Source organism: Microchirus variegatus, assembly GCF_963457635.1.
Source record: "Microchirus variegatus genome assembly, chromosome: 9".
Classification (NCBI taxonomy): Eukaryota; Metazoa; Chordata; class Actinopteri; order Pleuronectiformes; family Soleidae; genus Microchirus; species Microchirus variegatus.
In genome coordinates this window covers 6531113-6555980 of record NC_139810.1, presented here as the reverse complement: position 1 = coordinate 6555980, position 24868 = coordinate 6531113, and the positions used below count along the sequence as shown (strand labels likewise).

Genomic DNA, 24868 nt, shown 5'->3' with positions numbered 1-24868 from the left:
CACATGCCAAAACATGATTTCAAAACAAAAACATGATTTGCAGTCTGCAAAATATTTTTATTTATGTAAATATTTTGTCTGTACTGTTGTTGTTGGTGAGTTCAGTTTGTTATATGAACATTATTCCTGAGTCTCTGTCACATATTAGGAGGATTTTATGGCCAGTTGCTTTAGATTTATTACATAATGCACCTATAAATAACACGGCATTTCTATCAGGAAAGAAGATATTATTTCGTGGCCTCAATTTACTATTTTGTGGCTACGAAATAGTATTTTGTGGCCACAATTTGAATTATTTTTTGACCATGTCATGTCCGGGGCTCCGTACTATTGTACCGCATTTATTTTCTTTTTTTTTCCCCATGTGCCAATTTTCCACTTCCTTTTAAAACTTCTACGTGGTGTTTCAAGATGTCTCTGTTGGACATTTACTGTGTTTCCATTCACTTTCTTTATGTGCAAATCAAGAATGTGCATAAAACCAGGTTGATGGAAAGCCTCCTCGTGTCAGCGTGGCCCTCTGGAGGAATAATCTTGCCCGCCCCTGCTTTAAATCATAAGGAATAAACTCCTCCCTCTTGAGTTGCTCCACTGTCAACTAACTGAAAGAAGAAAAAAAAAGAAAAACTCCCATGCATCGGAATGGTAAAAGGAGAGAGTGTGTGTGTGCGTGTGTGTGCATGGAAGATCCTGCTGGTGAGAGCTGAAGTTGATGAAGACATCATTTGGCCCTGGATCGCTCACATTTAAACATCATTTAGTGTAAACAGGTTCCAGTTTAGCCCCGGGACCAGGTCAGACTCACTGACTGATGGAAACAGAGGAGAGGAAAAAGGGGAAATCTCTTCGCTCAGGCAGAAGCGCCATGCAACACTGGCGGGGCAACGTTTAAGCGCTTCTCCTTTTCTTTGACATGTAAACACGCTTTATATGTGTGTGTTTTTGTTTGTTTTTTTGATCATGTCGGACCACGTAGTTAGGTGTTCGCGCTCGCATGTGCTGTGATATCGACTCCGCTATGTCTGACGTGACGCCGAGTAAACGCGTGGAATGGCTTCAGCTGGAGTTGGAGTCCGGGGCCACTTCGCTGCTGCTGCTGGACTGCCGCTCACACGAGCTCTACGAGTCGTCCCACATAGAGACCGCCATAAACCTGGCCATACCGGGGCTGATGCTCCGTCGCTTCAAGAAGGGCAACATACCCATCCGGACTATCATCCCCAACCATGAGGACAAGGAGAAGTTCATACGGCGCTGTAAGACGGACACGGTTGTCCTGTACGACGAGTGCACGCACGACTGGCAGGACAGCGGGGCTCCGGCGACGGTTCTGGGTCTGCTGCTTCAGAAACTGTGGGAGGACGGTTGTAAAGCGTACTACCTGGAAGGTAAAGACGTGTTTTTAACTGTGCTCATATAAAGTAGTGTGTTTATAAATGTCAGCGACAAACTTGTTTAAACAGTGTTGTTTTTAAAGTGTTCGGCTAGCTTAGGTGTTATAGCAGTAGTGTTGAAGTCGGTATAAAAGTTAGCTTCTTTATGGCATAGACGTCAGCGGGAAGAGGGTTTTTAAACTTTCTAATGCCGACTTTCTATGCGACACTTTTAACCTTTTTTCCCCCGGGTTTATTGTTGTGTTTTAAACCGCGATAAACCGCCACACGTGAGCTCCCAACGTTCGCCCCGTGTTTCGGAGGATGTTGTAAAGTTGATGTGTGTGTGTGTGTAGTACAGTGTCCTGAGTCTATCACCGAGATTCTCAATTAAAATTCCAAAATGGCTGCGCCATGTTTTGCTTCAACAGGAACAGGCATGCATTTCATGAATGGTCTCTCTCCTTGGCAGCAACTTGAGCTGCTTCTTCACAGCTCTGCTTCATATTCCATCAGAATGGTGTCATTGTGAATTATGGATACGTCTGAAATGAGTAATAACTATGTGATTATATAATAGGACTGGTAAAAAGAAAGGATTTCACTTTATAAAAAGGTGGACAATAATTATAGTTGCTGCTGTCAATGTCAGATAGTAAGTTCCATCTGTATTTTTATACGCATTTTGATTTACATATTGTGTAAAACTTTGCCCTTGAGCAGGGGTCTCAAACTCGCGGCCCGGGAGCCACATGCGGCCCGCCAGTCGATGTCCTGTGGCCCTAAATTACGCATTTAATTTCATATAAGCCTGTCATTACAATTGTCTACATGTATATTTTGAGTTGCTGTTTTGATTCTGTTTTATTTCTGTCTGTTTTTGTTATCACTAATACAAATACGAAAACTTTATTGTCCACAAAGTGAAAATGTGTCTTTGGATCCACCACAGCAAACATGTAGACAAAAACATTAAAAACTAGACGTAAAAAACACAAAGTCATGGGTACAATATTATAAATTTAAATGCATAAAAATAGATCAAATAAAAGTGAGTGAGTATTTATGTATTCATGTTTGTTTTTTGTCTTGAACTATATATCAAAACAAACACTTTTACTTTGAAATGGTGTGTGATGTCATCCTAAATATTCAAAATCATGATGGATTATCAAGATATAATTTTAATTTCTAATTATGTTTTTCCCGAATTGTTGACCTGGCCCCTCCTGACCAGAAAAGAAGTTCACTGGCCCCCAGGTCAATTTGAGGGAGGTGGCAACAAACGCCTGTAAAACAGAAACATTGAGCAAAAATCAGATTTTTAAATAGTTACCTAACCCTGTGTTGTTACAGCTTCATTAAGTAATAATTACACGTTAAAATCTGACTTTGTTCTTTTTCTCTCGCCCAGGTGGATTTGTCAAGTTCCACACAGAGTACCCGGAACACTGCGAGACCCTCCTCGACAGCTCCTGCCCCAGTTCCTCTCCGCCGCTCTCGGTTCTCGGTTTCGGAAATCTCCGCATCAGCTCGGATTGTTCCGACGGGGAGTCTGACCGAGAGCCGAGCAGCGCCACGGAACCTGAGGAGAGCCCCATCCCCAGCAATCAGCCCGCCTTCCCTGTCCAGATCTTGCCCTACCTTTACCTGGGCTGCGCCAAAGACTCCACTAACCTCGACGTGCTAGGCCAGTACAATATCAAATACATCCTGAACGTCACACCCAATCTCCCCAACATGTTTGAGCACGACGGCCACTTCAGGTACAAACAGATTCCCATATCGGATCACTGGAGTCAGAACCTGTCTCAGTTCTTCCCAGAGGCCATATCTTTTATAGGTGAGTAGGTCAATAACTGGCTTTGGTGACATATTAATCTTATTTACACACACAGAGAGATAAGAATCGGATAAGAATGTTGTTAGTGTTTGTTGTGGTTGTTGTAATTTGAAACAAGGAGTGTCTTCCACAGTCGAGATCAATTTTCATAAATGAAACTCAAACCAAAGTTGTAATGAAGTCATTACGTGCTTATTGTGTTTAATAGTAATGTAATAACCAATACTGCTGTACCTTGATGATTTGTGTGTGTGAGAGTGTTTGCTCATTTTAAAAAGCAGATTATGAATTGAGTTATGCATCTCATTGAATAGCACTTACACAGCACTCGCCAACAAATCTCATCCTCGAATCTTTTTTTTGTTGTTTTGTTTTGTTTTGTCAGCAACACAGCGTTATGTCTCAGTTTCACATTTCATTTGGCGTCTCTCGCTGTGACTGCGTCTGAAACCGCAGCTCTCGACGTGTTTGTTTGTTGATAGCAACGGGGTTGAGCGGTAGAATGTGGAAGGAAATGCTGTTTCCACTCTCTGGTGTTGTGTTTGATTGAAGATTTGCAAATGAGAGCGTGACTGATTGGTTTTAGTTGTGCTATGGCTCTTTGGTTAAAAGTGGTTTTGTTATTTTTCCTGACAAGGTTATGGTCTCAATCGTTAGTTTCAGGCCTTCTTTGATACAGCATGATGAGTATTTTGTAAATCACATGGTCCTATTAAGAGTAAACTATGTTAAAGCAGCTTGTTAAGACTACACAGGGTGTGGCTTTGGTGTGACTAACAGTGGATGTCACACCTGGTGACCTGCTGGTCCTGGTGCTTTCAGTGTGATCCACCCCTCTCTTCTTCCCAGGCTACACCCGCTCATCTAAAAATAGTCTATTCTTGTTCAATAAAACGCTCTGTTGCCACTTGGGCCAGAATCACATCATTAACTGTACACATTGTTGCAGGAAAAATAAGAGTAAATCCAACTATTATTTAAAATAATCCGATTTTTTGATGTGTACTTTCTTCCTCATCTCATAGACGAGGCTCGATCGAAGCAGTGCGGCATCCTGGTGCACTGCTTGGCGGGCATCAGTCGCTCAGTCACTGTCACCGTTGCCTACCTGATGCAGAGACTCAACCTCTCCCTCAACGACGCGTACGACTTTGTCAAGAGGAAAAAGTCCAACATTTCGCCCAACTTCAACTTCATGGGCCAGCTCCTGGACTTTGAGAGGACGCTGGGGCTGCACAGTCCCTGTGACAACCGCTCCACCAGCGAGGAGCAGCTCTTTTTCACCACGCCGACCAATCACAACGTCTTCCAGCTGGACACGCTGGAGTCAACATGAGGACTGGTTCCGGACAGTTGTTTCCCGTGGCGTCTTTGAGGTCTTGTGACGCTTCACTCGCTGACATTGACACTGACTCAGTAACGTACACTGATATGTTAAAGGAGCAGCGCACACCATTAGGTCGAGTCTCAATGCCTTAATATCCATAAAAAGGATAGATTTGGTGCAGCCATGATAGCAGAACATTTCATAACTCTTCTATTAAATCTAGAACGGTTGTTTGACTGTTACTTGTTATTCACCAGCTGTAAATTAACGGATTTCCTTGCATTAGTCATGATTATCGCCTTGGTGGCGTAACAGGAGTCCTTTGCCAATCAGAATGTTTTCTGTGGACCAATCTGAGACGTGTCTATGGTACTCTCTAGCTGAGCAAAATAAGCTACGGCAGCGATCTGGCCTTGAATTATCGTCCAGTTTCTTTTTCTTCTCCTGATGACTGTTTGCAGTTCTGTCTCGCAGCTGAGCGGAGTGACCGGTGAAAGCGGTTTCTCTTGTGCGTATAGTATTTTAAACAACATCTGGCGAACACCGGGGAAGTTAGATAAATGGCTGCCTGTTGCGAAACATAAAAATTAAATCTTCATTATTCATGGAAGCCCGTCCTTAACGTTCCATTGCTTGCAAGTGTTTTATTTGCACGTGAGATTGTGTTCCACCAGGGAGCCTAAGCACATAACATAAGGAGCATGTTTTGTAACCTTTAGGTCATATTTCCTGTTATTGTGGAGGCCTTGCTTTGACCATACCTTGAATGACACACGGAGGTTTACAGCAAACAGGAGTGGCCACAGTTTGAAAGGAATGAATGCGTAAGTAATCAGTGTATAAAGGATGTCCAACTTATTCTTTTTGTTTTAATTCTGACAGTCTTCAGCCTGCAGCTACTCTTTCTGTGGCACAGTAACATTAAGGGATACATGAGGAGTAATTAGCTGTTCTCTATTGCCAGTCTCGTCTATGAACAAATGAGCGAGTTTGATGTATGAGAGGAAGCGAAGGCGCGAAAGGAAACGAGTTTGACTAATGTGTTCTTACCTCACAGAGAGACGTTTTCAGGGATTTTTATACCAGGCATCTGTAACTCGTCATGGCCTCTTATGAAGTGCATCCAAGGGCTGTTTTTGTCCGCTCTGTTTGTAAAGATGTATAGAAAAATGTGGTCATTTTCTCAAAATTGTGAAGAACGCGAAAGTGATCCTTTTTTTTTTGTTTTGGCCCTTATGTATAGTACATGTATAACTAAATGTCCAAGACATTCTGTACAAGTTCATACAGCAAATATATTGTATATTTTTACTTGAACGTGTCTTCTTCTTTTTTTTTCTTTTTTTAAACTGAGTGTTGCTCTGAGAAGTCAGGGTCATCATGTGTGCTGTCCAGTCCCAGGGCTGTAGGTGTGGTCAGATGTCTGTTTTCTGTCCACTCTGATGCTTGGCTTCCTGTCTCCCACAGGCTTTTTGACACAAAGACAAAGTGACACAGTGCCAGATCTGTCAATACCACAGTGCAGCCACACCCACCAGCAGTCAGTCACTCAAACAGCACTTCAAGGAAGAGGAAGGCGACACAGCATGTGCTTTACCATAGATACATTTCCGACAGCTCAACTCGAGGAGCGACCAAACACAAAACTGCGTAGCTCACAGCCCTTTGAAAATATTTTCTTTCTCGTTTGTTATGATTTTAACATTTCTTTCTATAATATATATATATATTTTTTTTGATAGCTATAAATGTTTCACAAAGAGGAAATGAAAGTTCCCTATCTTCAGAGAAGTAATTATCTGACGCCCTTTAACATTTTTCACGAATCACTTTTAAATTTACTGGCAGAAACTGAATGTACTCGGCAAAGCAAGGCAGATTTTTGTTATTTTTATACACAAAGTTGGTAAAGATGTGTTGCAATAAGATTAAGAAACAACACAGAGACAGAATTGAAGGAAAGCAAACAAGTCTTTAGTGTCCAGTGGTGAAAATTTTGTTGAAAATATTTTTATTTGGCAGAAAGTGAAGATAAAATAATAATACTTCATTGCACATTTACGGAAGCCTATTGCTGCCACACATACAAAAAAAGTGGGGTGCTCAGTATTATGTTATAACGACAAAACTAGCTCGTTATTTCGGGATGAGATTGTCTTCTTGTTATAACGAGAAACTATCACATTATTTCGAGAAACTTACGTTATAACGCGAAACTATCACATTATTTTTTTCTCATTATAATGTAAAAACATCTTATCTAGAAATAACGAGATAGTTTCTCGTTAAAACGTAAAAGCATCTCGAAATAATGTGATAGTTTCTTGTTATAATGAGAAAATATCTTATCTCGAATAACGTGATAGTTTCTCGTTATAACGAGAAAATATCTTATCTCGAAATAACGTGATAGTTTCTCGTTATAACGTGAAAAAAATCTTATCTCGAAACGTGAGTTTTTCGTTATAACAACATAGTTTCTCGCTATAACGAGAAAATATCTTATCTCGAAATAATGAGATAGTTTCTCGTGATAATGAGAAAAAAATCTTATCTCGAAATAACGTGATAGTTTCTTGTTATAAAGAGAAAATGTCTTATCTTGAAATAACGTGATAATTTCTCATTATAGCGCAAGTTTCTCGAAATAACGCGATAGTTTCTCGTTATAACAAGAAAACAATCTTATCTCGAAATAGCGTGATAGTTTCTCGCTATAACATAATAGTTTCTCGAAATACCGTGACAGTTTCTCGTTATAACGAGAAAATATCTTATCTCCAAATAACGTGATATTTTCTCGTTATAATGAGAAAACAATCTTATCTCGAAATAGCATGATAATTTCTCGCTATAACGTAATAGTTTCTCGAAATACCGTGATAGTTTCTCGTTATAACGAGAAAATCTCTTATCTCGAAATAACGTGATAGTTTCTCGTTATAACGAGAAAATCTCTTATCTCGAAAACTTCTCGTTATAATGTTATACTGAGCACCCCACTTTTTTTGTATGCATGGAAGCAATACGCTTCTGTACACAATGGCGAAAACAATTCATAATCTTGTTTGTTCTTTACATCAGGAGCCGTCACTTTGGACCACCAATCGTTAACAACAGACAAACTTAACACCTTTTTTTGCGTTTCAATGCTAACTGAATGCTACACAGGCTCACTAACACACTTGGAAGGTTCAGAGAGGGGTGAGGGACATTCAGCTGCATCATGTAACTTCACAAACAAACACTGTTTCTTCAAGAAGAATGAAAGTGTTATAAGAAAAAGGTATTTCAAAAACTATAGGTAAAAAGGCAGACTAGCCAGATTGTGAATAATGTGTTTTGTAGTGGAAGATAGCAGCACAAACAAAAGAAGACTAGCATCCTTTCTGGTATGTGAAGGCCACCGTAGGTCCTTGATGTTCTCGGGAAAGGTCGAAGTGATCGGAGGAGTGCTCAATTAGATGTCACTAACTCTTACTCCCTTGGACCTTTAAGAAGTAAACTGTTAACACCGTAATTTATGTTTATTTGAAGCTGCGTTGTGAATCAAACGGTGCATCTTGTAAAGAATATTACAAATTGCCAGGCAACCAGAGAGGCTCAGGTATGTGAGTTATTGCTGCTGGCAGGAATCAGTGGCCTTCTCACCCAGTGATTAGACGACACAGTGAATATTTCCAAATGTGCAGTCAGTTTTGTCTGCAGAAAGGAATAATGTGAACGTCTCCTCTGTGCTCTCTCTCTCGGCCTCATGTTTCATTCCAGCAGCCTGGATGTTTCCCAGCTTTGGTATTGTTTCTACATTGAGCCGGAGATTTATTCATATGTTCTGCACCAGATGACAGAAAGATGATGCAGTGAATTCCCTTCCCTGAAGAAATTAGTAGGGGGGGGGGGGGGGATAAGGTGGTAGGGTGTTCTGTTGTCAATAACTGTCATCCTGCGGGATTTAATGACTTAAACACTGCACTCGATGTGTTTCAGGTCCGGCGTTGGCCCAAAAAAGTGAAGTCTACGGCAAAAAAAAACTAGAGGGGTGATTGTCGACGACTACTAATGCTCCGCGCTGAGTCCATGCGCCCACATTTTTATGCCAATTTAAAAGCAAAATTTGCATAGGCAATGAAGGCCACTTTGGACATGTGGTGTGCAGCGGTGACCTTGGAAATAGGTTGAGGTCACCGATCTTCGAACTTGTTCAAGATACTTGTAAGAGGCATCCACAGTGCCAGTTTGGCAGCACTACAATAAATATTTGTCAAGTTATCGCGTTGACAAGGTTGAAAAGTGCCGGTTTTGGCTATTTTCCAAGTAATAAGTGCAGCTGTGACCTTGGAAAGTACGTCAAGGTCACCCATCTTCGAACTTATTCAAGATATTTGTAAGAGGCATCCACAGTGCCAGTTTGGCAGCAATACAATAAATATTTGTCAAGTTATCGCGTTGACAAGCTTGAAAAGTGCCGGTTTTTGGCTATTTTTCAAGTTTCAAGTGCAGCTGTGACCTTGAAAAGTAGGTCAAGGTCACCCGTCTTCGAACTTGTCTAAGATACTTGTTAGAGGCATGGACAGTGCCAGTTTGACATCAATATGTCAAATATTTGTCAAGTTATCGTGTTGACAAGCTCGTAAAGTGCCGTTTACACATTTTCTCACATTTCCCTGCAAAAAAAACACGTAAAAATTCACGAAAAATTAAAAAAAAGGTTTTTGGACAAAACGAAAAAAGCACCTGGAGATATTCAGAACGCTATATGCTCCGCGTCGCTCGTCGAGAAAAAAAAAGTCAAACTTTCACAGCCCCGTGCATGAAGAGACTTGCCTATAGCAACACCTCGTACTTGTGATAATGAACGCCGTCGAGTGATGGGTTTTCCAGCATGACTGAACCTGGCGAGCCACATACCTGCAGGGTAAAAGCTATGATTAGGTCTGAGAGGGAGGAAGACACCCACAACAAGGCAGAGGCAGCGGGTGGCTGCTGTAATGCGTGACAGATGGAGAACAGGGCTCTGTGTGGATGATGGACGCAGGGGCAGTTAATCACAGAAGCCTCATCTGTGTCTGACACCGTACATCTAAGGGAAATCTAGGGAGTCTACTGCAGGAGTGCGAGAAAAAAAAAATTAATGATTTATATATTTCCGTCCCCTTCAAATACCGGTTTTCATTGCTTTTTTAAAAAAAAAATGTTTTATTGCACGGCAGACTTCTTCAAACACTTATCTTCTGATGTATAACGTGACTGCTAATGTGTGGGATTCCCTCACAGCTGCTCCTCTGTACTTTTTTTTTTTTTTTTTGGCACCGTGCGATTCTACGCTGGCTTTATCACATGAGAGTTAAGCATAGCCTTTTGTGCGATTGTGTAATTAGAAACCATCCCGTGAGCTGCTGCCAACTTCAAACGCAAGGTGTGGGGTCTTTTTTTTTTTTTTTTGACAGCTCCTGTGTTTTCACCACCCCAGGTTACTAAGAGACTCAATATATAAAACTATTGTGGTAACTAACAGCTGCCCGTTCGTATAAATAGAAATCACACACTTGATGTGAGTTGTCGAGGAAAACTTGTGCGTTTAGTGAAATAGGTTATTTTCCATATGTAGAGACAGATTAATTGTGTGCATTAAGACCCCCCCCCCCCCCCCCCCCACGGCTGCTACAGTATATGTTTGGTGTGACAGTGAAGTATTTTGGTCCTGTTGTGATCGCTCGTGAAGGGAAGCAGAGGCTAATGCAGTGCTTACTCAGCACTAGTTATAGGGGAAGCAGATGTGCATAAGACTGACAGGATTTTAGCAACGTGTGTGTGTGCAAGTGTGTGTATTACTAATGTTGTGGGGACCTAAACCTGTTTACACAGTCACATTATGGGGACTTGTCTTCCTTGTGGGGACAAAGAGCAAGTCCCCATATTGTAAATTACTACATTTTAAGGTGAGGACATGTTTTAAGGTTAGGTTGAATGTAGGGTTCGGGTTAGGATTATGCCAGTAGTAATTAGGGTTAAGGTTAGAGTGAGGGTGAATTCCAATTCCTTGCTTAAAGGGACAATGTGTAAGTATTTATGGGTTTATATAACCCAAAATCCACATTTTTATACATATTATGTGCTCCTGCATTGTCTAGTCGCTGTATAATAGTTTTTGTTTCATTTTCGTAGAGTTTCAAAAAGTCATGTAAAATAACATGGTCGCGGGCCGTGGTTGCATTGCCACTGTAAGCAGCGAGACGCCATGTTTCTACCGGAGCCTGTAAGGACAAACGCGAGAGAACAAATCAAGCGTCTCTTTACTTGTAGCGGAAGTCCCGCCTCCACTCTCTCTGCTTCGTCTGCTACGGCCGCGGTAGCTCGCCCTCTCCCTCACCTCACGAACCTCATCTGCTGACACGGAGAAAGACGACGAGGACGACATTTGACCAGCTGCGGATACCGTAGCGCTCAGGGAAGGGAGGGGGTGAGCAGAGGAGCAGTTCTTTGTTGTAAATTTCAGCCTCTCCTCTAGATGGCACTATAAACTACTTACTTCACCTTTAACCCTCAATCTTAACCCTCAATCTCAAAAGTGTGCGCTCCCTCTAGTGCAAGTGCTGTCCTGATTCTCAGAAAAATTAAGTTGAGGGGCAAGTTTAAGAGCTGTATCGCCCTCAATATTGAGATTTTCCGAGACCACCCTTGGGAGCAAGGGCTACCAAGAATGCATTGCGTGTTTTGACATAACAAAGATGGCGCCGAAAGCAGCGAAACGAGTACGCTACAAATTAAGTATTTTCTTTGTTAATAGAGATATAAAAAATATGAACTCTTTTTTGGAGTTGACAGACTGGACGCAGCTTTCGCTCTATTCTGCCCCCTACAGTCTGAAGACGTATCTGCATTTAAGGGGTGTCCCATTTCTAAGTGACAAAATAACCCTCAACACTTGGTTTTGAGGGCCAGTTAAGATAAAGGGTTGAGCTTGAGGGTTAAGATAGGAATTGGAATTGGCCCTAAGTCTCCAGGAAATGAATGTAAGTCAATGCAATGTCCCCTGATTTGTTACTCCTTCAGGACCTTTTCTCGCATGAAACACTGGCCTAGTCAGGACCAGTAGTCCTTGTGGAGACAGAACCTCATTAACTGGTTAATTAGGGTCTAATGTGTGAATTGTGGTTAAGTTAAGGGTTAGGTCTTAACTGGTTATGGTTAAGGTTAAGGGATAAGACTTTATTTAGGCTGTCCAAATTAATGGAAGTCAATGCAGTGTCCTAAGAAGAATAGCTGTGTGTGTGTGCGTGTGTGTGTGTGTGTGTGTGTGTGCATGTGTGTGTGTGTGTGTGGTTAAGGTTAGAGTAAGTCTCCAGGAAATGAATGTGTCAATGTAATGTCCTCTGAAGTCAAGGAAACCAGACTGTGTGTGTGTGTTTGTACTTGTATGTATGTCTTTGTGAGGTCCACAAAAACATACAAACCTATCTTTATAAGGACATTTTAACCCTGTGGGGACACTTTGTCTGGGCCCCACAACTTTAAAGTGCTTTAGGGTTAAGACCTGGTTTTAGGGTTAGGGTTAGATACTTAGTTAAGGGTTAGTGTAAGGGGCTCGGGATGGCATCATGTCTATGATGTGTCCTCACTAAGATATAAAAAGAAGTGTGTGAAAAAGCCACTCCCCAAAATGTCAATTATTAAATTTTTAAGTAAACGCATGTTGTACGGGGTTAAGTTGAGGTTATAGTAAGTCTCCAGGAAATGAATGCAAGTCACTGTAATGTCCTCAGAAGTCAAGTAAACCAGACTGTGTGTGTGTGTGTGAGGTCCACAAAAACATTCACACCTATCTTTATGAGGACATTTTGACCCTGTGGGAACATTTTGTCTGGTTTAGGGTTAAGACCTGGGTTTAGGGTTAGGTACTTAGTTAAGGGTTAGTGTAAGGGGCCCGGGATTGCATTACGTCTATGATGTGTCCTCACTAAGATATAAAAAGAGATGTGTGTGTATGTGTGTGGGAGCAGAAGGCAGTCAGAGCTGGTTCACACCTGCTGTGGTTATAAGAACATACTTAGCATACTGCGTGGCTGACAATAATTTCACAGCTGCTTCTGCTTGTGATGCACCAGAGCTGTGGATATCCATTTATTCACCTCTCGCCTCGCTGGACGCACACACTCCAGACCCCCCCCCCCCCCCCCAAAAAATCACGCTATTGTCTCGGCGGAATTAACCAGTGTTTGTTTGTGTTTCCGTCCAAAATAATAAAAGCCTCTGAAAAGTTCTGACCTCTGTGACAGGGGTCACTGTTATCTCGTTACAGAAGAATAATCGCGCCGCGAAAGTCTCATCAAAATCCCTCGCTCTGTGTTTGTACACAGCAGATGTTCAGAAGCCAATGGAGCATAATCCTAATCTCTGCGTTTCACTGAACTGCTGCCCGCTGACACCATGTCACTGCATGAGGAGGGGGATGACATCATGCGTCGCTGCAGCCGTCCTCTGAGTGCACACTGCCTCTATTTTTGAGAATGACCACTCCTTCTTGTATTTTCAGCGTTTAGACTTTAGAGTCATAGGATTTGGGAATTCACTCTCCCAGAGATATTTTGATTCCTCTTAGTCAGTGTTAGTCAGTGGCTGCATTCAAACAGGAAATATCCTTCAAACAGTCTCATTAAGCCATGCAGTGTTGGAATGGTATGTCATGCCAGTGACTCCATCCACTGGAATTGCCATTTGATTTCCAGAACCTGTGAATCACAATGAAACTTGTACTGCACTTCCTGTTATATTTAATGGAGTGAATCAGATCTAAAGTTCCTCTCATACAGACTTTTATGGCAAGCTGTTTTAACATTTAATAGTGAGACTAGACTGGTATTACAGATAAATGGAATTCAATTCTTCCCATCCACAATTACATTCTTCCTATCCACAATTACATCATTCCCATCCACAATGACATTCTTCCTATCCACAATTATATTATTCCTATCCACAGTTACATCCTTCCTATCCACAATTACATTCTTCCCATCCACAATGACATTCTTCCTATCCACAATGACATTATTCCTATCCACAATTACGTTCTTCCTATCCACAATGACATTCTTCCTATCCACAATGTCATTCTTCCTATCCACAATGACATTCTTCCTATCCACAATGAAATTCTTCCTATCCACAATGACATTCTTCCTATGCACAATTACATCCTTCCCATCCACAATTACATTCTTTCTATCCACAATGACATTCTTCCTATCCACAATGTCATTCTTCCTAGGACAAATGACGTCACGTCAGTGCGGTTTCATCACAATTACCGTAAATGTTATTATGACTAGTCACAATTGGAATGAAGATATCTGAAATGGGAGTTTCTCCTGGTAAGAATTCTATTGCAGATATCCAGAATGCTCATTCTAGATATCAAGAATGTTCATTCTAGATATCCAGAATGTAATTGTGGATATCTGAAATTGAAAGCCCAAAACACATGAATGGAAAAAACATGACGTCATTTGTCCTAGGAAGAATGTCATTGTGGATATCTGAAATGACAATTGTGGATAGGAAGAATGTCATTGATTGTGGATAGGAAGAATTGAATTACAGATATCTGTAATACCAGTCTAGTCTAGCTGTTAAATGTTAAAACGGCTTGCCATAGACTTTACCACATTTAGAGGGTAGTTTTATTCTATTTTGTTAAATTTCATAACATACTCGTACGCTTTCCAAATGGTTTCAATCCTGTTGTCTAAAGTCCGCCATCTAACAGGAAGTAGCTTACCTTTCCAGGAACCTGCTACTGATGAGCAGGCCTTTCAAAAAGAACCCTCTCAAACGCTTGCAAAACATACATGAATAATTTCCCAGAGACATCATGCATGTTCTCTGAGGGGAGGAGGAGGAGGAAAAAGTGCGAGATTTGGCAAAGACAATACTGGGTCATGTGTAAAGGCCCGGCCACATGGAATACTCGTGGCAAAGTGAGGCAGCCATCTGTTAATACCAGAAGTCTCTCATTTTGTGGCCAATTTCACCATCCGGCAAATGTACAGTAGCCCCGCGCTCGCTCGCCACACACAGAGGAACAAAGTCATGTTTGTTTGCAGTTTAATTTGTGGAAAAGTGAATGAAAGGGGAGCTTTTCCTCGTGTCCCGCTAGACCCAGCGCAAAGTAAAGGTCATCTGTCTGTCATGTGTTCATGCTCGGGAACAACAGACGAGGTCACGCTGCGAGCTGTCTTTCTGTCTGCTATGCCATTCACTCAGGGGCCGTATGTTGCTATAAGCGTGCGGAAGTGCTGAGTGAGCGCCCGAGAAACATGTTTAAGGGATGAATAGTAATGATGTCACAGCACAGAGGAAAGGAATCTCCTTCAATAAATCATTTAACACTCAACAGAGGAGACGGTTTACATTCAGACGTGCGCTGTAGTGGCACAGAACTGAGCAGCGTGTTTATGGAAGCTGTAGTCAGTGTTCATAATGACACGTGGCTGTTTTCAAAGGAATAGGATTCCATAGACAGATAACTCCATTAAAATACATTACAGCAGCATTAAAGGTCCAGTATGTAACATTTATTGACATGTTTGTATAAGTGTACAGTGCTTGACATAATTATTAAACCACTACCCAATGTCAGGGTTATGCCACAGTTGTCCTAAATTAACAGCATTGGTAATTATTAAAAAAAATGTTTTTAAATGTAACTGTAATGGTTAATACACCAGTAAGATTACTTTTTTACAAAAAAGTTGTACAGCACATTTTTTTTCTTGATTAAAATGTCAAATTATAGTTATTTACTTGCATTCCTGAACAGAAAAAGTAGTATATATATCTATATATATATGTATATATATACTACTAATATATATTATAGTATAATATAGCTATAGTATATATGTATATTGTTATATTTTTCTTGCTTAAGATGTCAAATTATGGTTATTTACTTGCATTCCTGAACAGAAAAGTAGTATATATATAGTATAGTATAATATAGCAATAGTATATATGTATATTGTTATATTTTTCTTGATTAAAATGTCAAATTATAGTTATTTACTTGCATTCCTGAACAGAAAAAGTAGTATATATATATCTATATATATATGTATATATATACTAATAATATATATTATAGTATAATATAGCTATAGTATATATGTATATTGTTATATTTTTCTTGATCAAGATGTCAAATTATGGTTATTTACTTGCATTCCTGAACAGAAAAGAAGTATATATATAGTATAGTATAATATAGCAATAGTATATATGTATATTTTTTATACATATTTTTATATTTTTCTTGATTAAGATGTCAAATTATAGTTATTTACTTGCATTCCAGAACAGAAAAAGTAGTATATATGTAGTATAGTTTCATACAGCAATAGTATAAATGTATATTTTTATATATATTTTTTAAATATTTTTCTTGATTAAGACGTCAAATTATAGTTATTTACTTGCATTCCTGAACAGAAAAAAAATTGTTTTAGTGGTTGAATGTTATGCTTGATCAATTTCTAGAGCCCATAATAAATACTAACCATGCATCAACAAGAACAGTACAATATAAAAAGATATTAACACTGAGACTATATTAAATAGAGTTAAATAGAATAGAATGTATTGTATAGTGTACATAATAGACAATTTACAGAATATATACAGTATGGACTTTGGGGGTTTTTTGTGGCTACTGAAGCAGCAGTTTTGCTGACAAATGCTAATTTACTTTGCCAATGAAGAAAAAGGGATGTGTGTGGTGCGCAAAGACCACCGTAGTTCCCTGACACGCTGCGGTCTCACCAGTAGATGTCGCTAAATCTTACACTGTGGACCTTCTACTGCATTTTTGTATGTTGTTGTGTGTGAATCCATTTGTGGGGAAAGTGGATCAGCACCGACTTCAATGTTCAAATTTCACGCGTGTGCATGTGTGTGTGTGTGGTAATATAAGTGTTATGCCTTGTTGGTTTTGTGCACAGTTTTACTGTCAAATATCTTTTTTGAAAGTGGTAAAAAAATAATAATACGTAAACCCTGCAGTGGTGCATAAAAAAAAATGGAACAATCGCTTGATTCATTTGAATCAATGAATAGTTATTGTGAAATTTTGTGAATTCTGTGTCTTGTCGCGCTGCTGTTCTATGGGCCATTATGGCCCGGGCAGTGCACAAACAGTACTTCAGTGTTCTCAGCAGCAGAAGTGGGATGGAGCGTCGCGACACAATATTCCGACTGTTCAAATTTGATTTGAGGTCCTTCCACTCTCTCTCTCTCTTTGTCAAAGGCGGTTCCACTTCCTCATTGTGTATTTATGGCAACAAAAACAACCTACCAACCTCTCTGAAATCATTTCTGTTTTTATTCAAAATGTGATCCTTCCTCATGAATCTGTGGTTTCCTGTTTTTTTGTTTTTTTTCCTTTGGAGATGAAAGTATAAAATCATCATATTGGGGCAGACTATTTCAAGAAGAAAATGTGAACAAGAAATCATTACCACACAGTTTAATGTAGAACACAAGCTGACAGCGTTATTACAGCAGTATACATATATATGTATAAATAAATATATAATAAAAATACACTCATTTTATTCCACTGGGAATAATGAGTGAGACATTTCCAAAGATTGAACTGTGATATTGGATGCTGGACAACTTCCAAGATCATGTGATGCAGAGGAGCAAGAAAAACAGGAATCCTTACAACCCCAAAGCCCTGGTGCTGCTGCATGTGTGGGCGGCAGAGAGATGGTATGAGTGTCGTCGTCAACGCCTTCCCAACTCTGAAAAGGGTATTCCTCGCTTGTCTGGGGATTTTTTTTTATTATTACAAATTTACTAATCAAGCTCGGGAAGAGGTTGTGAAAACATCACACTGTTGGAACAGCTTAGTACAAGAGTTCTAACAGAGTTTCTTTTAAGGTCACGCTGTGAATCGTGTCAGGATTGGAGTGGTTGGTGGTGTTACCGTGACAGAAAGCAGATCTCAAACACTCAGTGTTTTACAAATATATGCATTTATTCCCCAGAAAATGCTGTTTTAATCTGGGTTTTACTCTTAGAGTTATGCTGCTCTCAAACAGACATAACTCTGCCAAAGACAGTACCTCCTTGGCGAAGGTAATTATCCATCAAATGTTTTATTTTTTCCATCATTAGTCGTTAATATATCTGCTCCTTTCCATTCAGCCTCCACGTCTTGCCGAAGGTGGTCCCGACTTTTCCTTTGGAGATCGCCCAGACAAAGGAGTCAAGTAAAAAGTAAGTGAAAGAGTCTGAATGTTATGGTCATGGACTATTTGACCATTTTTTCCTTGCTCTGGAGTTTCCCCCCGTCCTTCCCCCTGTTTCCTGTCTGTCCCCAGTTTGATCTCAGTCATGTCTGTGTGGTCGACTTTAACATATTCTGCCTCTGCACTCTGGATCTTCTTCTGCTCTTTTTCCTGGATCAACTGCTGGCTGGAAGTTCTGAGTCCTTCGTGACCGAGAGGCTCAGTGAAACCTTTAAGACCGACATCAAAACTGAAGACCAAGCTGTCAGTAATAAAGTCTTGTGCGTTGGACCATATGGCAACAGGTGATCAATGAATGTCGCCCAAAATTTGACAAAAAACGACATACTATACTATGTGGTCCAAACATTGAAAATAATTTTTTGGTCCAAGGTTGACAATTCTTTTGGAAAAGTTTTTTGGTCCAAAGTTTGACAAAAATGTCATATGTCGTCCAAAATTTGACAAACATGGCGTATTAGGTATTTCGCGCAAGTCCAGGGAGTGGATCCCCGTCCAGGGAGTGGATCCCTCACCTGTGGTTCTCCCTAAGGTTTCTACCCTTTTTCCCTTTTACAAGGGTTTTTTCCCTGGTAGTTTTTCCTTACCCTGGTCAAAGGTCTAAGGACAGAGGATGTTACCAACCCTGTGAAGTCCCGTGAGACAAACTATGTTTTGTAAACTGTGGGCTATATAAATAAAGATTGATTGATTGATTGATTGATTGTTAAACGCTTTGGTGTTTGTGTTTTCTGCTTGGGGCGGGATTCGATCTGGCGATCTATTTAGTGTGCACTTCTACTTGTGACGGCAGCTCTACCAAGTGGGCTATGGTGACTTAATGCTTCGTGTTTTCTGCTTTGGACTTTGTGTTGTGAGTTAATGTTTTCGTGTTTTCTGCTTTTGTGTTCGCGTTGTGAGTTAATGTTTTCGTGTTTTCTGCTTTTGTGTTCGCGTTGTGAGTTAATGTTTTTGTGTTTTCTGCTTTTGTGTTCGCGTTGTGAGTTAATGTTTTCGTGTTTTCTGCTGCTTTTGTGTTTGTGTTGTGTGATTTGTGTTTCCGTTTTGAGTTAATGTTTTTGTGTTTTTGATTTGCGTTTGTGTTTTTGGATTTGCATTTGTGTTTTTTGATTTGCGTTTGTGTTTTTGATTTGTGTTTGTGTTTTTGATTTGCGTTTGTGTTTTGCACCTCAGGGCCACCGTAAAAACTTGACAAAAACGCCATACTATACTATGTCATCCAAAATCTGACAATTTTTTTGAAAACCATTTTTTTGGTCCAAAATTTGACAAAAACTACATACTATACTATGTAGTACATCATACTACACTATGTCGTCCAAAATCTGATCATTTTTTTTGAAAACTTTTTTTTGGTCCAAAACTTGACAAAAACGTCATACTATACTAAGTAATACGTCATACTACACTATGTCCTCCAAAATGTGACAGTTTCTTGAAAAAAAACGACATACTATACTTTGTCGTACAAAATCGGACAATTTTTTTGGAAACCATTTTTTTGGTCCAAAACTTGACAGAAACGTCATACTATACTAAGTAATACGTCATACTACAATATGTTGTCCAAAATGTGACAGTGTAAAAAAAAAAAAAATTGGTCCAAAATTTGACAAAAACGACATACTATACTTTGTCGTCCAAAATCTGAAACATTTTTTGAAAACCTTTTTTTTGGTCCAAAACTTGAGAAAAACGTTATACTAAACTATGTAGTACGTCATACTACACTTTGTCGTCCAAAATCGGACAATTTTTTTGGAAACCATTTTTTTGGTCCAAAACTTGACAGAAACGTCATACTATACTAAGTAATACGTCATACTACACTATGTTGTCCAAAATGTGACAGTGTAAAAAAAAAAAAAATTGGTCCAAAATTTGACAAAAACGACATACTATACTTTGTCGTCCAAAATCTGAAACATTTTTTGGAAACCATTTTTTTGGTCCAAAACTTGACAGAAACGTCATACTATACTAAGTAATACGTCATACTACACTATGTCGTCCAAAATGTGACAGTTTAAAAAAAGAAAAATTGGTCCAAAATTTGACAAAAACGACATACTATACTATGTCGTCCAAACTCTGACAATTATTTTGAAAACCATTTTTTTGGTCCAAAACTTGAGAAAAACGTCATACTATACTATGTAGTACGTCATACTACATACTATGTCGTCCAAAATGTGACAGTTTTTTGAAAAAAAAATTTGGTCCAAATTTTTTTTTTTTATATATATTTTTCCGGGCCTTTTTGCCTTTAATGATAGTATAGTGGAGTGAGACAGGAAACGGGAGGCAGAGAGATTGGGGATGACATGCAAAAGGACCACTTTGTGAAGGATTCAAACCAGGGTCACCTGCAGCAAGGACAACAGACCCAGCATATGGGGCAGGTGCTCTACCAACTGAGCCACCACTGTATAGGTTTAAAATTTGACAAAAACGACATACTATACTATGTCGACCAAAATCTGACAACTTTTTTGAAAACCATTTTCTGGTCCAAAACTTGACAAAAACGTCATACTATACTATGTAGTACGTCATACTACACTATGTCGTCCAAAATGTGAGTTTTTTGGAAAAAAAATTTGGTCCAAAATTTGACAAAAACGACATACTATACTATGTCGTCCAAAATCTGACCATTTTTTTGAAAACCTTTTTTTTGGTCCAAAACTTGACAAAAACGTCATACTATACTATGTAGTACGTCATACTACACTATGTCGTCCAAAATGTGACCATTTTTTGAAAAAACATTTGGTCCAAAATTTGACAAAAATGACATACTATACTATGTCGTCCAAAATCTGACACAGTTTTTTTGAAAACCTTTTTTTGGTCCAAAACTTGAGAAAAACGTTATACTAAACTATGTAGTACGTCATACTACACTATGTCGTCCAAAATGTGACAGTTTCTTGAAAAAAAACGACATACTATACTATGTCGTCCAAAATCTGACAATTTTTTTGAAAACCTTTTTTTTTTGGTCCAAAACTTGACAAAAACGTCATACTATACTATGTAGTACGTCATACTACACTATGTCGTCCAAAATGTGACCATTTTTTGAAAAAACATTTGGTCCAAAATTTGACAAAAATGACATACTATACTATGTCGTCCAAAATCTGACACATTTTTTGAAAACCTTTTTTTTGGTCCAAAACTTGAGAAAAACGTCATACTATACTATGTAGTACGTCATACTACACTATGTCGTCCAAAATGTGACAGTTTTTTGAAAAAAAGATTTGGTCCAAAACTTGACAAAAACGTCATCCTATACAATGTAGTACGTCCTATTACACGATGTCGTCCAAAATATGACCATTTCTTGAAAAAAATAATTTGGTCCAAAATTTGCCAAAAACGACATACTATACTATGTCGTCCAAAATCTGACAATTTTTTTGAAAACATTTTTTTGGTCCAAAACTTGACAAAAACGGCATACTATACTATGTAGTACGTCCTATTTCACTGTGTCTTACAAAATATGACCATTTCTTGAAAAAAATAATTTGGTCCAAAACTTGTCAAAAACGACATACTATACTATGTCGTCCAAAATCTGACCATTTTTTTTAAACCATTTTACTGGTGCAAAACTTGACAAAAACGTCATACTATACTATGTAGTACGTCATACTACACTATGTCGTCCAAAATGTGACCATTTTTTGAAAAAACATTTGGTCCAAAATTTGACAAAAATGACATACTATACTATGTCGTCCAAAATCTGACACATTTTTTGAAAACCTTTTTTTTGGTCCAAAACTTGAGAAAAACGTCATACTATACTATGTAGTAGGTCATACTACACTATGTCGTCCAAAATGTGACAGTTTTTTGAAAAAAAGATTTGGTCCAAAATTTGACAAAAACGACATACTATACTATGTCGTCCAAAATCTGACACAGTTTTTTTGAAAACCTTTTTTTTGGTCCAAAACTTGACAAAAACGTCATCCTATACAATGTAGTACGTCCTATTACACTATGTCTTACAAAATATGACCATTTCTTGAAAAAAATAATTTGGTCCAAAATTTGACAAAAACGACATACTATACGATGTCGTCCAAAATCTGAAACATTTTTTGAAAGCCTTTTTTTTGGTCCAAAACTTGAGAAAAACGTCATACTATACTATGTAGTACGTCATACTATACTATGTCGTCCAAAATGTGACAGTTTTTTGAAAAAAAAACGACATACTATACTATGTCGTCCAAAATCTGACAATTTTTTTGAAAACATTTTTTTGGTCCAAAACTTGACAAAAACGGCATACTATACTATGTAGTACGTCCTATTACACTATGTCTTACAAAATATGACCATTTCTTGAAAAAAAAGAATTTGGTCCAAAATTTGACAAAAACAACATACTATACTATGTCGTCCAAAATCTGAAAAAAAATTTGAAACCATTTTATTGGTGCAAAACTTGACAAAAACGTCATACTATACTATGTAGTACGTCATACTACACTATGTCGTCCAAAATGTGAGTTTTTTGGAAAAAAAAATTGGTCCAAAATTTGACAAAAACGACATACTATACTATGTCGTCCAAAATCTGACCATTTTTATGAAAACCATTTTTTGGTCCAAAACTTGACAAAAACGTCATACTATACTATGTAGTACGTCATACTACACTATGTCATCCAAAATGTGACAGTTTTTTGAAAAAAAATTTTTGTCCAAAATTGGACAAAAACGACATACTATACTATGTCGTCCAAAATCTGACACAGTTTTTTTGAAAACCTTTTTTTGGTCCAAAACTTGAGAAAAACGTCATACTATACTATGTAGTACGTCATACTACACTATGTCGTCCAAAATGTGACAGTTTTTTGAAAAAAAGATTTGGTCCAAAACTTGACAAAAACGTCATCCTATACAATGTAGTACGTCCTATTACACTATGTCGTCCAAAATATGACCATTTCTTGAAAAAAATAATTTGGTCCAAAATTTGCCAAAAACGACATACTATACTATGTCGTCCAAAATCTGACAATTTTTTTGAAAAAAAAGAATTTGGTCCAAAATTTGACAAAAACAACATACTATACTATGTCGTCCAAAATCTGAAAAAAATTTTGAAAACCTTTTTATTTTGGTCCAAAACTTGACAAAAACGTCATACTATACTATGTAGTACGTCATACTACACTATGTCGTCCAAAATGTGACCATTTTTTGAAAAAACATTTGGTCCAAAATTTGACAAAAATGACATACTATACTATGTCGTCCAAAATCTGACACATTTTTTGAAAACCTTTTTTTTGGTCCAAAACTTGAGAAAAACGTCATACTATACTATGTAGTACGTCATACTACACTATGTCGTCCAAAATGTGACAGTTTTTTGAAAAAAAGATTTGGTCCAAAACTTGACAAAAACGTCATCCTATACAATGTAGTACGTCCTATTACACTATGTCGTCCAAAATATGACCATTTCTTGAAAAAAATAATTTGGTCCAAAATTTGCCAAAAACGACATACTATACTATGTCTTACAAAATCTGACAGTTTTTTGAAAAAAAAACGACATACTATACTATGTCGTCCAAAATCTGACAATTTTTTTGAAAACATTTTTTTGGTCCAAAACTTGACAAAAACGGCATACTATACTATGTAGTACGTCCTATTACACTATGTCTTACAAAATATGACCATTTCTTGAAAAAAAAGAATTTGGTCCAAAATTTGACAAAAACAACATACTATACTATGTCGTCCAAAATCTGAAAAAAAATTTGAAACCATTTTATTGGTGCAAAACTTGACAAAAACGTCATACTATACTATGTAGTACGTCATACTACACTATGTCGTCCAAAATGTGAGTTTTTTGGAAAAAAAATTTGGTCCAAAATTTGACAAAAACGACATACTATACTATGTCGTCCAAAATCTGACCATTTTTATGAAAACCATTTTTTGGTCCAAAACTTGACAAAAACGTCATACTATACTATGTAGTACGTCATACTACACTATGTCATCCAAAATGTGACAGTTTTTTGAAAAAAAATTTTTGTCCAAAATTGGACAAAAACGACATACTATACTATGTCGTCCAAAATCTGACACAGTTTTTTTGAAAACCTTTTTTTGGTCCAAAACTTGAGAAAAACGTCATACTATACTATGTAGTACGTCATACTACACTATGTCGTCCAAAATGTGACAGTTTTTTGAAAAAAAGATTTGGTCCAAAACTTGACAAAAACGTCATCCTATACAATGTAGTACGTCCTATTACACTATGTCGTCCAAAATATGACCATTTCTTGAAAAAAATAATTTGGTCCAAAATTTGCCAAAAACGACATACTATACTATGTCGTCCAAAATCTGACAATTTTTTTGAAAAAAAAGAATTTGGTCCAAAATTTGACAAAAACAACATACTATACTATGTCGTCCAAAATCTGAAAAAAATTTTGAAAACCTTTTTATTTTGGTCCAAAACTTGACAAAAACGTCATACTATACTATGTAGTACGTCATACTACACTATGTCGTCCAAAATGTGACCATTTTTTGAAAAAACATTTGGTCCAAAATTTGACAAAAATGACATACTATACTATGTCGTCCAAAATCTGACACATTTTTTGAAAACCTTTTTTTTGGTCCAAAACTTGAGAAAAACGTCATACTATACTATGTAGTACGTCATACTACACTATGTCGTCCAAAATGTGACAGTTTTTTGAAAAAAAGATTTGGTCCAAAACTTGACAAAAACGTCATCCTATACAATGTAGTACGTCCTATTACACTATGTCGTCCAAAATATGACCATTTCTTGAAAAAAATAATTTGGTCCAAAATTTGCCAAAAACGACATACTATACTATGTCTTACAAAATCTGACAGTTTTTTGAAAAAAAAACGACATACTATACTATGTCGTCCAAAATCTGACAATTTTTTTGAAAACATTTTTTTGGTCCAA

The 24868-nt window shown here is 38.1% G+C and overlaps 1 protein-coding gene across 1 annotated transcript; it reads left to right on the top strand.

The window, feature by feature from the left end:
- Positions 1-995: 995 nt before the first annotated feature.
- On the top strand, positions 996-4613 carry LOC310931428 (dual specificity protein phosphatase 7-like). The gene is made up of 3 exons (XM_083894573.1): positions 996-1391; positions 2791-3219; positions 4245-4613. Exons 1-3 carry the CDS (start codon positions 998-1000, stop codon positions 4553-4555), a joined length of 1134 nt encoding a protein of 377 aa, XP_083750699.1. The 5' UTR covers positions 996-997; the 3' UTR covers positions 4556-4613.
- The last annotated feature ends 20255 nt before the right edge of the window (positions 4614-24868 follow it).